The 14,670-nt window shown below is 42.9% G+C and overlaps 1 protein-coding gene and 1 long non-coding RNA gene across 3 annotated transcripts in view; both read right to left on the bottom strand.

Moving 5' to 3' along the window:
* TSPAN5 (tetraspanin 5) overlaps positions 1 to 6,460 on the bottom strand; it is an 85,091-nt gene extending 78,631 nt beyond the window's left edge. The window contains exon 1 of one of the 2 annotated variants that reach the window (XM_061360944.1): positions 6,327 to 6,460. In XM_061360944.1, coding sequence (XP_061216928.1) covers positions 6,327 to 6,407 — 81 coding nt within the window. In that variant the 5' untranslated portion in view covers positions 6,408 to 6,460. The remainder of the gene's footprint in view (positions 1 to 6,326) is intronic. The other variant, XM_061360945.1, reaches the window with a different exon arrangement.
* A 2,035-nt stretch (positions 6,461 to 8,495) lies between these two features.
* On the bottom strand, positions 8,496 to 14,419 carry LOC133216326 (uncharacterized). Its single transcript, XR_009726619.1, has 2 exons — positions 14,023 to 14,419; positions 8,496 to 10,993 (listed from the first exon to the last, which is right to left on the bottom strand). It is a non-coding gene; the product is annotated as an uncharacterized LOC133216326 (long non-coding RNA).
* Between the last annotated feature and the right edge of the window lie 251 nt (positions 14,420 to 14,670).

Here is a 14,670-nt window from a genome sequence, read left to right as displayed (position 1 = left end):
AAAGTAAGGGTCAGATATTTGCAAGTTAAAAAAATTACCATACTGCAAGGCACTTTAATAGTTAATGCTGACTATGACTTCTGGGTCATTTCTAACAGAGCTGGGTTACTTCATGAGCTGTTCAGCTTCTTGCTCCTGCCTATATCAATAAACCAATTACAGTCCTGTTGACAGGCTACTAGCCATGCATTTGGAAAACGCGCTGCATATTTTGGGCAAAGCAAAGTACAAAGACTGATTCTATCCTACGGCACTATAGTTGAAGACTAGAATTAGGTCAGAAGATTTCTTTGGATCAAAAATATTCTCTCTCACCTCCAGCTGCAAGTGGAAACAAACCATTATATCCTAAATGCTTATAGCAAATCTTCACAGATTACTGCCCTTGGTTAATGGAGTATGAACTACTGAAGTACCTAGACTGAGCATTTAACAACACATCAGCTTCTTGTTCCAAATTTATAACTTGCAGTAGCCCTAGTGCCAAAGAGTTTATAATGCATTTTCAAGAAGAATTCTATTTGTAGGAATGGAGCCCAAAACAAAAGCAAGTGTTGTTTTACTAACCATAAGCTCAAGTTTCTTATCCTCTGCTAATCATTAATTATTGCATCTTATAGAGTTTAAGGAATAAAGTTTGCTAAGAAGTACTTCAGGATTATTGTAATATATGGAACTAGGACTTAGAGAGTGTTCTTTAAGAACAGATTGCATACATGCTTCCAAGCATACTTCCAAACTCCTGTCCACTGAGACACAAGTTCCTTATGTTTTTCTTTTCTATCCCCCTACCCACTCCTCCCCTGCATTTTCCATCTGAAAGTACCCTACACATCTATTGCAATGCCTGATAGAAGGGTTTGGGGGTTTTTTTTCCTCTTCAAAAACATGGGTTTGGGTTCCCATTTGGAAAACAAAAAGCCCTTCTTCCCCATCATAGTTCATGGTTGCTTTTTCTATGTTACTATTATATCTTATACTGTAGCTGAATATGTACATACAGTATAAAAAAGCCGAAGAGTCTTATCAGGAAGAGGGTGTCTTAGTGAATTAAGGTAACATGTCCACCTTCAAAATTACTGTTAGATGACATGGATGTGGTGCCTTTATTAAAAAAACATTATCAACATGAAACAAGGGGAATGGACAAGGATCAACAATAACTTGCTTCTTGCACATACAAATGTTCCTAAAATGTGTCACTTGCAGAAGTATTCTGTTGCAGTTGCCTAAACTCTGGGTGCCATTCACATGCATCTGACTGGGACACTAAGGATTCATGAGACATATGTGCCACCAAGCAAAACTCACTACAACTAATTTAATCGAGATGGGAGACTGGTAAATACTTGTACCAAATTCATCTTTAACACAGAAAAAAAAATATGTACGCTGCATTTGATAGTTCCAGTAACATTCATTTGAAGTATGTGGATATCAAACAGAAATCATCACACAGCTAGTCACGATTATTTTTTTCTATTTCTTGTGCCCTTCCATTTCTTCAATCTTTTATAAACTGTTTCATAAAAGTTTCACAAACTTATTTTAAAATAGCTTGAAACAATAATATTTACAAACACTTAGTTCTGGCAAAACAAATACTGTGGAGAAAGGAAACAGCTTCACCCATGTCTCTCACCTATTTCATTTTGTGCAACCAATAATACAGCCTGCCACAAAGTTAAGAGGAAAGGCAGGGCAAAGAAAATGTTTCTTCCAAGAATGACCTCTGCAAATCTGAAGTCTCCTGGAGACAGCAGAGTTAGTGTATTTTTATATGCATTTAAAAGAGTGGAGCTACATCTGCTGAAAGAGACACTAAGAAATTCAGGAATCCCAAGCTCACAATGCTACATCTATTTCATCAGTATGTACATCACTGCCACAAAACAGTTGTGTATTTTCCCCAGACAAGCATTGTTCTGTTTCTAACAAGACCACTTGTGAAAATCTAAGTTATCTCTGCTGTAAGGAATTTTTTAAAAGTAAATAAACATCACTCGATTGTGAAAGGGGAGTGAACAGAATGCTTCCCCTTCCAGTGCACAGGCATCTTCCCAATGCAGTTTTTTTAGAGACCAAATGCCACAGAACACATTTGAAAATTGCATGGAACAAGCTCCACAATGAATTTTTTTTTTTTTTTCCTGTTATCACTGTGGTAAGGGAGAATTACATAGCCAAAACTCCCTTATGGATATCTGGAAACCAGCTGACATTGGAAAATGATCTTCCGCCCCTTCGAAAACAAAATATCAACAACATACGAAATTTCATAAACAATCTATTTGATGTCCCTTAAAGGTCAGTGCACTTTTCCAACACTTTTCCCGTAGCACATTTCTGTAACCTTATTCAGTTTTCTTTTTGCTATCTTCCTGTAATTCAGAAGACAATGCAGATTCCCATATGGTTGCCATCAAAACTAGCAGATGCCAGCAAATTAAAACACAAATTATGACTTGTAATATGCTGATGTATCATAACTGCAGCATCTCTCACAACGGAATCATCAGATAAAGCAAAGGTTTCTGAGGTGTCAAGTGCTTTTTATACATCTGTCCAATTAGACTAGGGTCAGCTCAATCAAGCATGGATTGAAACTGAGAGCTAAACACCAGTATCTATCCACAGTTTCCATCAAGTCTAATAAAACACAGAGCAATTTTTCTTGGAACCAAAAGTTGGCTTTAAACTGTTTTACAGAAGTAGAAGGGGTAAGAAGGGGAAAGAGTTCTAGCCTTTTGGGAAGTAGGGCAGCCTACTTTTACTTTTTGCACTGTAACTTTGACACCATTCTACACAGAAGTCTAAGGGAGAAGGGGAAGAGGAGGCATTATTTGTTTGCTTTCTTTGACAACAGAAAAATGTTCTTCTGCTACTTTGTATTAGGGCCGCAGCCTGTTACCTAAATCAAATTACATTATGGTTTACCTAGACAATGACATAAAGGCTCATTAAAAAGAAAAAAAAAAAAGCACTGTCTATTCCACCAGCCTAGAAAGACAGCAAACACAACATGGTGCTTTTTCACAGCCATTATGCTACTCAAGTTAAAGCACACATGTGTGCTCTAATCAACAATCAGCAGAACAAGGCAGCTGAGCAATGGAAAGAGAAACATAATACTGAGTTCTAACTTTCTCAGTTCCTAAACCTTACTTTGTCAACTGCCAAACGACCTTTCATTTTCCATAAGAACACAGTAATCCCAAAATATTTTTTCAACAAACACTTCCAGCATATTTACCAACTTTAATACTGAATTAAAAAAAAAAAATGGTAAGTACGCCTAAAGCATAAATTAAGCGTAGACTCAGTGGATAATACCATCTTTTACAACAGTATGAAACACAGATACATTACCTCAGGTGGTGCAAGACTGAGAACTGCCTCCTAAAGAGCCTACTAGCCACCTTTAGTTACAGCTACCCACCCAGCATCTGAGTGCAACTTTCCTATGTTCATTATCCTAGTAATTCAGTTGTGGTTTTTAAAGAAAGAAATAAGAGACCAGCACAAAAACAAAAAATTAATAAAAAAAATGATCATTTATTTTGCCCATACTCTGTGGCATAAAGCCTCTGATTTCTTGTAGCATCCTCGGTTTAAGTAGTATGTACAATCCTTCCCAACATCATTTCATCAGGTCTATAATATTCCTCTGCTCAAGGCACTGACAATTTCCTTGTCAAAACCATTACTCTTCCAAATGGTTCTTTTTATTTATAGTCCAATGGTGTATGATGCAGATTAGAGTGTATTTTCCCATTTGTTTACATTAAAGTCTTAAAAAGTTCTTAAACCCACTGTATAGTAATGCTCAGGCAGAAGTTTTAACAAAGGTGTTCTACATATCTCCATGTTAGCAAGATTCCTGGAGGGCATCATGGGGTTAATACAACGCTCTCTTCATCATTTCAATGTATTTACATTGACTACATCAGTGGCTATTTCTGATTATAGCTTTTTTGTGAACAGCCAACCAAACTTGTAATTTGCATTTACAGCTTTTCTGGCCCAGTTTCATGATAGAATATTGAAGGGTTTGCTATTAATTCAGTAAAAGCAACATTAAAATGTATTCTACAAGAGTAACTGCCTATGTTTTCACTTCAAATCATGAGAGACATGGTAATAACTGCAGGCTCCCTCATAAAGAGATTACAGTATTCTGAAGAAATGACTAAACTCCTATGAAATGCTTTGTCTCTGTGGATTTCAAGAAGTTTAGGCAAGGACACAAATGAGACGATTATCATTTTGCAAAAGGGGAAATCTGTAAGCAAGGGCCACACATCAAGCAAATGGCAGAGTGTGCGATATAGTCAGGTCTTCAGATTAGTGTTCCAGCAGTATAAAGCCATGTGGCCTTGCGAAATATCCTTTAACCCGTTCAGTTACAACAGAGAAACATCTGCAGCCATGCAAAAACTATGCTGCATCAGCCTCAACAGCACAGGAACGGGAAAACAACTAGTCACAAAATACATAAAAACATACAGCTTCCCCACCTGCACCACCCCTACACTAAACTTCAGAGAGTAAGATGAAGAAAATTACTCGGTATATAGCTTCTTATAAACTGACGGTGCCTGAAGGAGCAAGATCACACATCCATGTATATTTCACCATAATCTTTCTCTTCTAAGGACGTGGCACACAAGTGTTCCTCACGCTGCTCTGCTCTCTACTGAAAAACATCTGTGTTCAACAGCAACATAAACCCAGGGAAATCAAAATGAGAAAAGAGACACAGGAAAAGAACCAATGGCAAACTCAACCACTAAAAACTGAGTGAACAATAAAAAGAGGCACTGTAGGGTCAAAATACTACAAAGCCTGCAATCATTGATCTCCACAGGTCAGTCTTGGGCCAAGTAAACACTGACATGAAACCACAGCCACCTTCAGTCCATCAGCTTACTTGCTAACTAAAGAAAGGTATTTCAGCATAAAAGTGTAATTAATCACAACTCCTGCTCTTCCAAAACATCTTCAAGCATCTTTACTTTCCAGGAACACAGATATGAGGTTAGCTAAGAACACCAGCTAGCCACATAACCACCCTCGTTTATTCTCAGCAGGGTGACAATCACAAGCTCAGTACTGGTGTGGGGGTTCCTCTCCTCTATTCTTCCCCACCTTCATTCAGAAAACTTCAAGGGGGGGGGGTCCCCAATTCATGCTTGTAGTTCGAAGAAGCAACTCCGTGAGATATGTATTCAACTTGCCCTCAAAGCACCTCAAAAACACATTCACCCTACCTCAATTTATGCCCGTTTCTCATTGCTGAATGGAATATCTCATGAAAAGAGGGGAAATGCACATGTAAGAGCCTTCACCCAACTGTAACATTCTATGAAGTGATAAAACCTCATCATTTATGTGTGAGAATGCTCACCCCCTCCCCTCTGTGGTTACGAAATTTGGCATGTAAATCTAAAACCAGCTGCTTCTCTTTCAAATCCAACAGTGAGAAGATGCTAGAAAAGCTACTATATGCAGGTTACATTTCACTATGCAGTTCTGCCTACTCTAAGCCAGTGCTAGAATGGTGCAACAACATACTGTGCAGTCAGGAGATCGAGCAGCACTGCCAGGCATCCCAGCGAATGCCCAACCGAGCCTTCCACGGGTTTACACTTTAGGGATGGGTGGGAATACAGTTTCCTCCCTCCTCCATCCTATTATTGCTACTACTATGTCTTCATAGCTAACCAGAATAAATCCGTGCTGTACACAACCTCGCCATTGTGTAATCATTGCCTTAAACTGCGCTGTTTAGAGAACTTGAGCTGTGATTTGATTATTATTTGTATTTAACAGGGATATTGGCAGGAAAACATATAGATCAATTCGCTCTCCAGGCCCGAGTGTCTAGCTGCTCCCTCCCCCACCACAAACCAGACGAGGGGGAAGGGAGTAGGAAAAGAGGGGGGGGAAAGAGGCAAAAAACCCTGTTCGCACCTACAACAAAAGCAATTAGGAGGGCCGGAAGGGAAGAGGAGCCCGCAGCCTCCCAAGGTGCGGGGACGCAGCACGCCAACTTGCCCAGGGAAGGGCTGCCTGGAGCCGGGCGGGCAGGAGGTGACTACAGGGAGGGAGAAAGGGAAGGTTTAGACGGCACCCCCGAAAGCCCCATTCAAACCCGTAACCGCCGGCCGCGCGCCCAACTGTCACGCACGACCCCGGGGCTCCGCTTTTACACGGTCCCTCCGGTTTTCATTCCTGGCCGTGCCCAGCCCGCGATCGGCGGAGCGGGAGGAGGAGAAGAAGGTGGCAGAGGAAGACACGAAGCGCCGTGCAACCGGCCCACTTACCCAGAAAATGACATTGAAGCCGAAGATGAAATACTTGATGCAACAACTGACTTCAGGCCCCTTGTAGTGCTTCCCGGACATCCTCTGCGCTCATGAAGACACTTTGCTCGCAGCCAGGTTGAGAACCAAAGGGGGGGGGTGGGGAATGAAAGGAGTAAGAAGAGGGGGGAACAGACGGGAGGGATCTATACGAAAGGGGGCTGGGACGGCGCGGCGGGCAGGGCTCAGCGCCGGTTGCTCGCCGTGGAGAGATGTGGTAAGAGCGGCGCGACGGCGGCTCGACTCCGACTTGCCGGGCGCCGGGGATGGCCGGCGAGCAGCTCCCACCTCCTCCTCTTCTCCCGCATGGAGGAGGCCCCGGCTACTCGCAGCGGGAGGGGGGCAGACAGAAGAAGAGAGGCGGCGGCCAGGGAAGGAGCCGCCGGGGCAGAGCGGGGAGCTCGGCGCCACCACAGCCCGGCTCGGTGCTGCTCGGCACTGCCCTGCCGGAGCCGCGCGGTGCCCCGAGCCCTCCCGAACAACGCTCGCTCCTTCCCCCGCCCCCACAGCTGCAACGGCGGCCGCGCGCGCCCCGCCCCGCAGAGAAGGGGAGAGGGGGCGGAGCGAGGATCGCCACTGGCAGCCGCCGCGATGTGATTGGCGTGGCGCCTCGCCAATCGGACTGCGCGGCGGCGCGCTGAGGGCGGGGCAGAGGCGGCCCTGGGCGGCCCCTCCTCTATCTCACCACCCTCCATCCACCGCCCCACCGAGCCGTGTGTGTGTGCTTCAGTGGCGGGGTGCGCGGGTCTTGGGGCCGGGGGGATGCTGGTGATGTGGCTCCCCTGAGGGTGATAGCACGGGGGCTGTGGCCGGTCTTTGTCTGAGGGGGCGGCCTGGCTGTGGCTGTCGCCGCCACCGCCTCAGTTACGTAACGGGTCCGGCGGAGTGGCCGTGGGAGCGGCCGTGCAGGGCAGCCGCGGTGGGGGGAGCCTTCCGCGAGGTGGGCGTTAGTGACCGCACCTGTCCGCGCTGGGGTAGATGCTGTGTTGCTCGTGTTAGGTGCCCGAGAGTTGTAATGGGGTCTGGTGAGCCCGTGTCTTCGTTACGGGTTTGTCAGTCCAAGCCGAGGTGTCTTCCATTCTCTTTCCGCGACGTCTCCCTCGGCAAAGTACCCGGCGGGCTCCCCGAGCCGTGGCGTTGCACACAACGCAGCGGTGCCAGGCGGGGGGGTTCCCTCCCTCCCCCCTACAGCTGGGGAGACCAAAGCAGGGGCAGTGACGAATTACACAGCCTGTCTAGCGTGAGGGAGCAGGGGACAGCGCTCTGTAGCCCGCGCGGGGAGAAAAGGCAGGAGAGCAGCACGATTCTAGCTTAGCAGTGGTAATGAGAAGGAGCAAGACCGTAATTGTACTGTAGAGGTTATTCTGAATGGGTGCCTTCAGATCACCTCCCACTTGAACTTGTATGCACTGCACGCACAGGAACGCATGAAGAACCATTTTACAATGCTTTCTAGGGTTTATATTTTAGCATACTCTGAATTCATGCTGGACTTGTCAACTTTAAAGTTACGTGGCTTAGTTGTATTCATAGGCTGTTTGGGATTCAAAAGTCCATGTGGTCTGGCATTAACAGAATAATTAAGAGCATTTCTTTGCTGAAGAATATCATCATTTTAGTGTTTCAAGTCTGTAAAGTCTTCTGATCTAGCTGTAAGTGCGATATTTTAATTCAAAAGATAGAAGACTTCTTTGTAATAAATTACATTTCCCATCTCTACAGGGTTGTAAGGTAACACACTTCAAAAGTATATTGTTAGAACTACAAAAAATAGTCTTTGGTTCAAGATCACTTCATATTTATTATGGGACCTTGTCATGTGTCTTTTTTGAAAGAGAAGGAAAATATTTGTCTGTCAGGTTTGGTAGATGTTAAGAAAAGATCTGCTGAAAGGGTTCCGTGAAAATAAGCAGTTATCAGTAAATGTGAAATTAATGCAACACATCCATACAATTTAACTATGACTGTATAGTTTACCACGTGCATGTTGTCCCTATGCCTATTGTTAGGGTATTGTTAACACTGTGTCTTTGCAAGACCACCCATGGGAAGGAGGCAGAAAAGGGTGAATAATTAGTGATCCTTAGGTTCTGTACCAACGAGTAAAAACACATCAGTACATACATACAGTAGGGTATGGTAATAATGTGTTATATTAAGGTGCTGTTTTTACAAGTGGCTTCAAATATTGGTGACAACCTGTACAAACATTTGTAGTATTCCTGTCATAACACCCTGCTAACACCACGTGTTGGCACCCTTTAGCATTTTAATGCTTCACAGGCAAGAGGAAAATATTGCAGGGTAATATTGATTACAATAAATTCAGTAACAATCTCAGATGGTTTGTGTATTAATCCATTCATTCCAAATCAACAACTTAAAAAGAAATGCAAGCTACATAAATTATAGCATCAGATTACATGAATTCACTTGCTTTCTCAATCGAGAATAGTATAGCATTGCCAAGTCTCATTTTAATGTCAAAAGCATTTCACATTGTCCCGTGACCTGATCAGCTTTAAGAGAACTTAGGATGTCGGTGTTAATGACTAGATTGCCCACTTGAAGAGGGTATTGAACACAGAACCTTGCTCTTTTTAATTCACTTTGTGTGTAGAGTTCCTGTGCAGCCTCAGAAACAAGCAACCAGACAGCAAAGGCAGCAGAACAGCTTTGATGTAGGTAACTGATCTTTCCGAATGCCAGCTGGAACAGAGTCCTCTGCACCTGCAGCAACCTCTCTGGTTTACAAACACATTTTATCTCCTGTCCTAAACAAACAGGGATAGATTAAAAAAAAAAAGGTAAAAAAATCCCTTGGCTTTGTGCCATCTCTGGTGGATCTCTTCTTACATGCTTTGGCCACCTGGGTCTGGAAGCTGAGCAAGATGACTGTGACAGCACTTTAAATTCACTGTTAGTTATCAGTCAATACCGAGTTCCAGTGTGATGCCTTGGCACAAAAGCCTTAGGTGATACTAAGCAGGAGCAACATTACCTTTCCCTGCAGTATGGCAAGACAGTTATTCAGATTCCGTTAGTTTATAATTCAACAGACTAGTCACAGGAGTACTAATGGACATATTTCAATGACAAAGCAATGTTTTTAGTAGCACAGCGCTTCCTAACACTAGGTAATTCTTTGATTTACTACTGACATTGGAGAAGAAATCCCATCCAAATGATGAAATAAACACTTTTCATCTCTAAGATGTAAATATCAGTGGGCTTCTGAGTAAAGACTGGCCAAGTCTAATAGTAGTAAGTGCAGGAAGTTTGAGAAATTTGCATAAGGGGAATAGTTGTGGACTCTAAATCCTTACTTCCCACCTAATTCCTCAATTCAATCATTTCTTAGATCCATCACCTCTATCTTTGTGTCAACTCCTGTTTTTTGATCTATGAATTCTTTGACATTTTCCAGAGAAAAAGAAATGCAAGTCAGAGTGGCTGGAGATGAGAAATGGCTAAGGAGCACATTGAAGACCAGAGTTGTGTGAGTTATCACATCACTAATCTCACCACGTGCCACTTTTAGTGAGATAAAGGGTTGTGGTCTAAAAGGAGTTCAGTGTCTGTGTCCATAAGTCTTGTTATTTCCTAGACACTTCATTTTAGCTGAAATTCATAGGATAGCAATATTTTTCCATGGGGAAGCCATAGAGCTTTCTGACATACAACAAGATTTAGAGAGGTGGAGGTATTATCTACCTCAAAATATTTTTCAATCTAAACACCATACTAGCTCATAATGCCATTTGTGTTCATTTGATGGTTTTGCAACCAGGAAAACACTTAAGTTTTCTGCTTAGCAAATGAGCAACCACTGATGGGGGGTCGGGGTTTAGGTTTAAGAGGAGTTTTTAGGTAATAATTCCATAGAACCAAACTCAAGTGGTGATACAAGTTGTATTGGCCTTGATGGAATTATATGCTGTGTCCCAGCTGTGAACAGGACTTCTGCTTCCCACAGGAGCAACACAAGTCTTTCATTTAGTTCACAAGTGCAAGTACTGATAGATTACTGTTATGGCTAACGCTGGTTAGTGGCTTTCTGGTGAGTGTTGAGCTGCTTTTTCATATAAAACTTAGCTCTCAATACTGGGTAATAATATCCCTTTGCAGGACCAGCCCAACGTTATTATAATCTGATAACAAGAACGTTGTTAGGATGATTCACAGATCATTATGCATGTCTATACATTTACAGAGTTAAAGGCCAGAATCTGAAACTAAGGTGTACCAAATAATAACTCATAAGCAATTGCCTTATGTCTGATTTTACTTTCTCAAGAGAATATGTATCTGAGCATTAATTTCTTTCTCTGAATGCTGTACTTTTGGTATAAGGATCCATTCTGTCAAGTGTTCTTAAGAATACCTTAAGAAGCTACAAGTTGTATTCACTCCACTTCCGACCAGCATTTGGCAGATTTTGGAACAAAGATGATGACAGCTACTAACCAGGATGCAAATTACTTAAAGAGAACTACCAAGTATCCACAATAATGGTCACCAAGCCTACTGGCCTGAGCTCTACTGCTTGCAGTCTGCCAGCTGGTTTGTTCAAGATCAGCCCAGACAAGTCTTGCAGCATTCTAAGCAGATAGACATGAAGATGCAGCCTCAGATGTCCCCTTAGAGCAAACATATGCAAAATGAGATATGCCAACCATTAGTGCCAGCAATGCTACTTTGGAACTGTAGGGAAGAATAATTCACCTTGCTGTTTCCTTCGTTTGAGGGAGGGAAGAGGTATTTTTTCTGCCCAGCACAGGGAGCTGCTACCTCTGCTGCTTGTGAGAGGAAGGGTGGGAGCGGTGCTACACTTCCTCCCTCTCTCTCTGTGCGGTCAAAAGCAAAAGAGCAGCCTTCTGGGCTGCAGCTGCACCGTGGTGCTGCTTGGGACAAACGTTCAGAAGGACAGCTCTGTTTATGTACTGCAGTGCCTCAGCAAGCCCCTGTTCTGGAGTTTTTTACAGCGCTCACTCTTATTAATTCCCCTGACAAGTCTATACAATGATGAAGCATAAACAGTATGACGTACTTAGTCCATAGCTCAGTCACACAGTGACTGGAGATGTGGTTCCATACACTCCTACATCCAAACTGGCTCCAAAGTGCATAAACTGTAAAGTACTTGTTACAACCATTTTATGCACAGGGCAGTGACGAGACTTAATGAGATAAAACATATGCATTATTCTACAAAAGAAACACAGACTTGCAGTCCTGAATTAGGGGTTGCTACAATCAGAATATGGGCAGTCGCCTCCCCTTTTGTTACTGGTGCTTTGATTGTTAGACTCCAGTAAGCACCAACTTTCCCTCTAACTTTGTATTGCTAAAGGCAGCACTGGACAAACTGCAAATTTGGAAACTTCCCTTCCCAAACACAGACTATTGCTTGTGTATACCTAAGGGTTCTGGTGTAATTCTTGACAGTGTTCCATCCAAAAGGGCACCTGATGTTTATCCCACAATGAAGCACCATGTAATTTTCTAAAGTTAAGGTCCATTAGGTTTTTCGAGGCCTGCTGAGTTGCTCTCAGCCATTCTTCATCAAATAACACAGGACACCCTCGCTTCACAGCTCAGAGTTTTAACATATGGTGTTTACTCTGTAATAGCACTCAGGAGAGTAAGGATTTCCTCTGAGTGTGTTTTAATGGTGATAAGATTTTCTTCAAATCCACCATTTTTAGTAGTGGTTGAGGATGTTTCCCTCCAACGGTTTTCTTTACTCAACGCTAAGCCACCTGAGCTTCCCTTCCCTCCTCCTGTGCAGATTTTTGTTTTCCTGTGAGCCTGAATCAGAGTTATTCACCTGAACAATCCCTCAGGAATCAGTCTGGCATCTCTTTCCAGGCAGATCTGTAAACCTGTCAGAAGGTCAGTGAGTGAAAGCAGGAGTTAGGATGAGACAGCGCAAGACTGCAAATCTGGTGGTTGCAGGCTTTAAATGCAAGTTGCAGTCAGAGTGGTGGGACGGGAGGCTAGCAGACCAGTTCATCTCACAGCCCAGCTTTTAGAAAAGCTTTCAGCCTGGCCTGGCTGAAAGCCATGAACTAGATAGGAGCTAAAAGGTGTTGGAGCAGATGTTTGACCAGCCTGGTTGAAAGCTCAGCCCCCAGACCTCTGTGCAGGTGGGGCCTCAAATTATCATGCTGAGAACAGAGTGGGAAAAGCCAACTATGCAACAAGCTCTCATTTTAAATCTAAGCAACTCTTTCCCCACTGTTTTTAGTTCAAATGGCTGTAGAGATGCTGTGATCTGAAGGCACTCTGTGTCATTGCCTTCACAGCAGAGAGTTGATCCAAAACCTCCTGGGGAGAGTGATGAGGTACTCAAGGGAGTCAGCACCTGCTGGAGGAAGCGCCAGATCTGCAGTGCACTCCAGCTGCAGGGAGGCAACTCCTCACCTGTGGTGGGAACATGCTTGCTCATCTGGGCTATGGCAATAGGAGCGGCAAAAGGGCTGCCATCCTTGTGACTTCAGTGTCTCCTGTCTGTCGGACTACATGACAGAATGTATCCAGGACTTCTTAACAGTTTACTAAGACTTTACAGGAGTTTCTGCAAGTGAGCTGGTAATCCCAAGCAAGGTGTTCGGTATGTTTAACCTGATTTACTCATAATTTTATGTCTTGTTCTTCATACACACCTCCATTCATATCTGACAACAGTTACCACATAGCAGGATCACAGATACCAGTTTCCTTTATGTTTGGTATTGACACTTTTCATTTCTCAGATACTATGCAGAGAGCTGCCACAGCAAACATAGCACTTTCAATAACACCAGCAAACCAGGTATTTTACAGCAATATTCTGTATAGTTTATACTGGTGGACCTGCTTAGGAACAAGGTAAATAACATACTTACAAATATGAAATTCCAAAAAGGCATAAAATAGCAGTACTAGGGTCATTACAAAACCATGCTGTGTTGTCGGGGCTTTTTACTTCCCATAGTAGGGTGGGAGGAATACATCCTGCCTGTGGTAATGCTACATCGTTGGCAGATAGTCCTCTTTGCTCAGCAATAGCATGCCATTTGTAACAGGATTAAGTAGCAGAAGATAAGACTCAAGCTAGCCACACAATTCCTCTGTTTACCTGGGAACTCCTCTGTTTTGAAAAATTCAAAGAGCAAGTAAACTGGGTCCAGACTTTGCTTCTGGGCTTCTTCCAAGTGCAAGGTTACGCTTCAATAATAAACTGCACCTATACCCTTCAGGCACTTTTGAAAGGAAGGCACTTAGAAAAATGTACAATTTACTTGTTTTAAGTCCAATAAGAAGACATTTCCAACCCTTTCTTACTCTCTTCCAGTTATATTAAAAAAACCCAGAAACTTCCCCGCAGATGAGAACAGAGTAGCCACTAATATTCTTGTTGGGTTGAACAATTACTTTTGAAGTCTGTTTCTTCAGAGGCTTGTCATTTGCTGTATGCTTCACCACCCATGTTTCCCTGTGAGTTTGGGTACGTAGAATTTGATTTCCTGCTCTTTTTCTACCACACTAATTATACCATCAACCTTCTTTGATGTCATAGTGCTTTAAGGAAATTGAACTGTGGATAACTGATATCTGAGACAATATTTGGAAAATAAAAGAAATCCCACCCCAGACTTATTTGTAGATTCACCTCGGTCTTACCATTTCAAGTACCACCATCACATCTTCACGTATCTTCAGACCTTTGCACAGCTATTAAAGGGCCCTGAGATTTCCAGGTTTGGCATCTGAGATCATACTGCCTTGGAGACAGGGATTATGTCTCCTTCTTGTTCCTGCAAATGGCAAGCATAAAATGCTAGTGTTGCAACAGCAAAACAACTAAAGTAAATCTAGTTAAAAATTGTACCTCTCTGTTGTTTGGAACTCAAGGATACAAATGTATCTATAAACACACAATGTGGACCCAGTAAATACAATAACGGATGTGAAAGTGTGAAGAAGAGACTGATAAGGGGAAAAAAAAAAGAAGTGATATCTTCAAGAAACAGATGCATACTTTGTTCCTCTTGTCTGCTTTCAGGCAGGGGAAATTTGCCTTTTGAAGTAGGTCTCCATGCTCTGTATAATATATCAGTCTGCAGTCATCAGGAAAGCTGGTGTTTTTACCCAGAAGTATTAACCTTTTTGAAGAGACTGACCATGAGTATAATAATTTTTCTCAAAGGAAAGCTAATTTTGCCCAGGACAGACATTTCTGCCCTGAATCACAGGGACATCAACCTCAGTATCTAAGAGTTTTACAAATCTTATGTCACCAAATTCACCAGACCAAAAT

This window comes from Neopsephotus bourkii, unplaced genomic scaffold (assembly GCF_033783945.1).
Source record: "Neopsephotus bourkii isolate Nb327-2 ecotype Australia unplaced genomic scaffold, CSIRO-AGI_Nbou_v1 NB_1037, whole genome shotgun sequence".
In the NCBI taxonomy this organism is placed as follows: domain Eukaryota; kingdom Metazoa; phylum Chordata; class Aves; order Psittaciformes; family Psittacidae; genus Neopsephotus; species Neopsephotus bourkii.
Note: the sequence above shows the minus strand (reverse complement) of the source record. Positions and strands in the feature narration are given on the sequence as shown.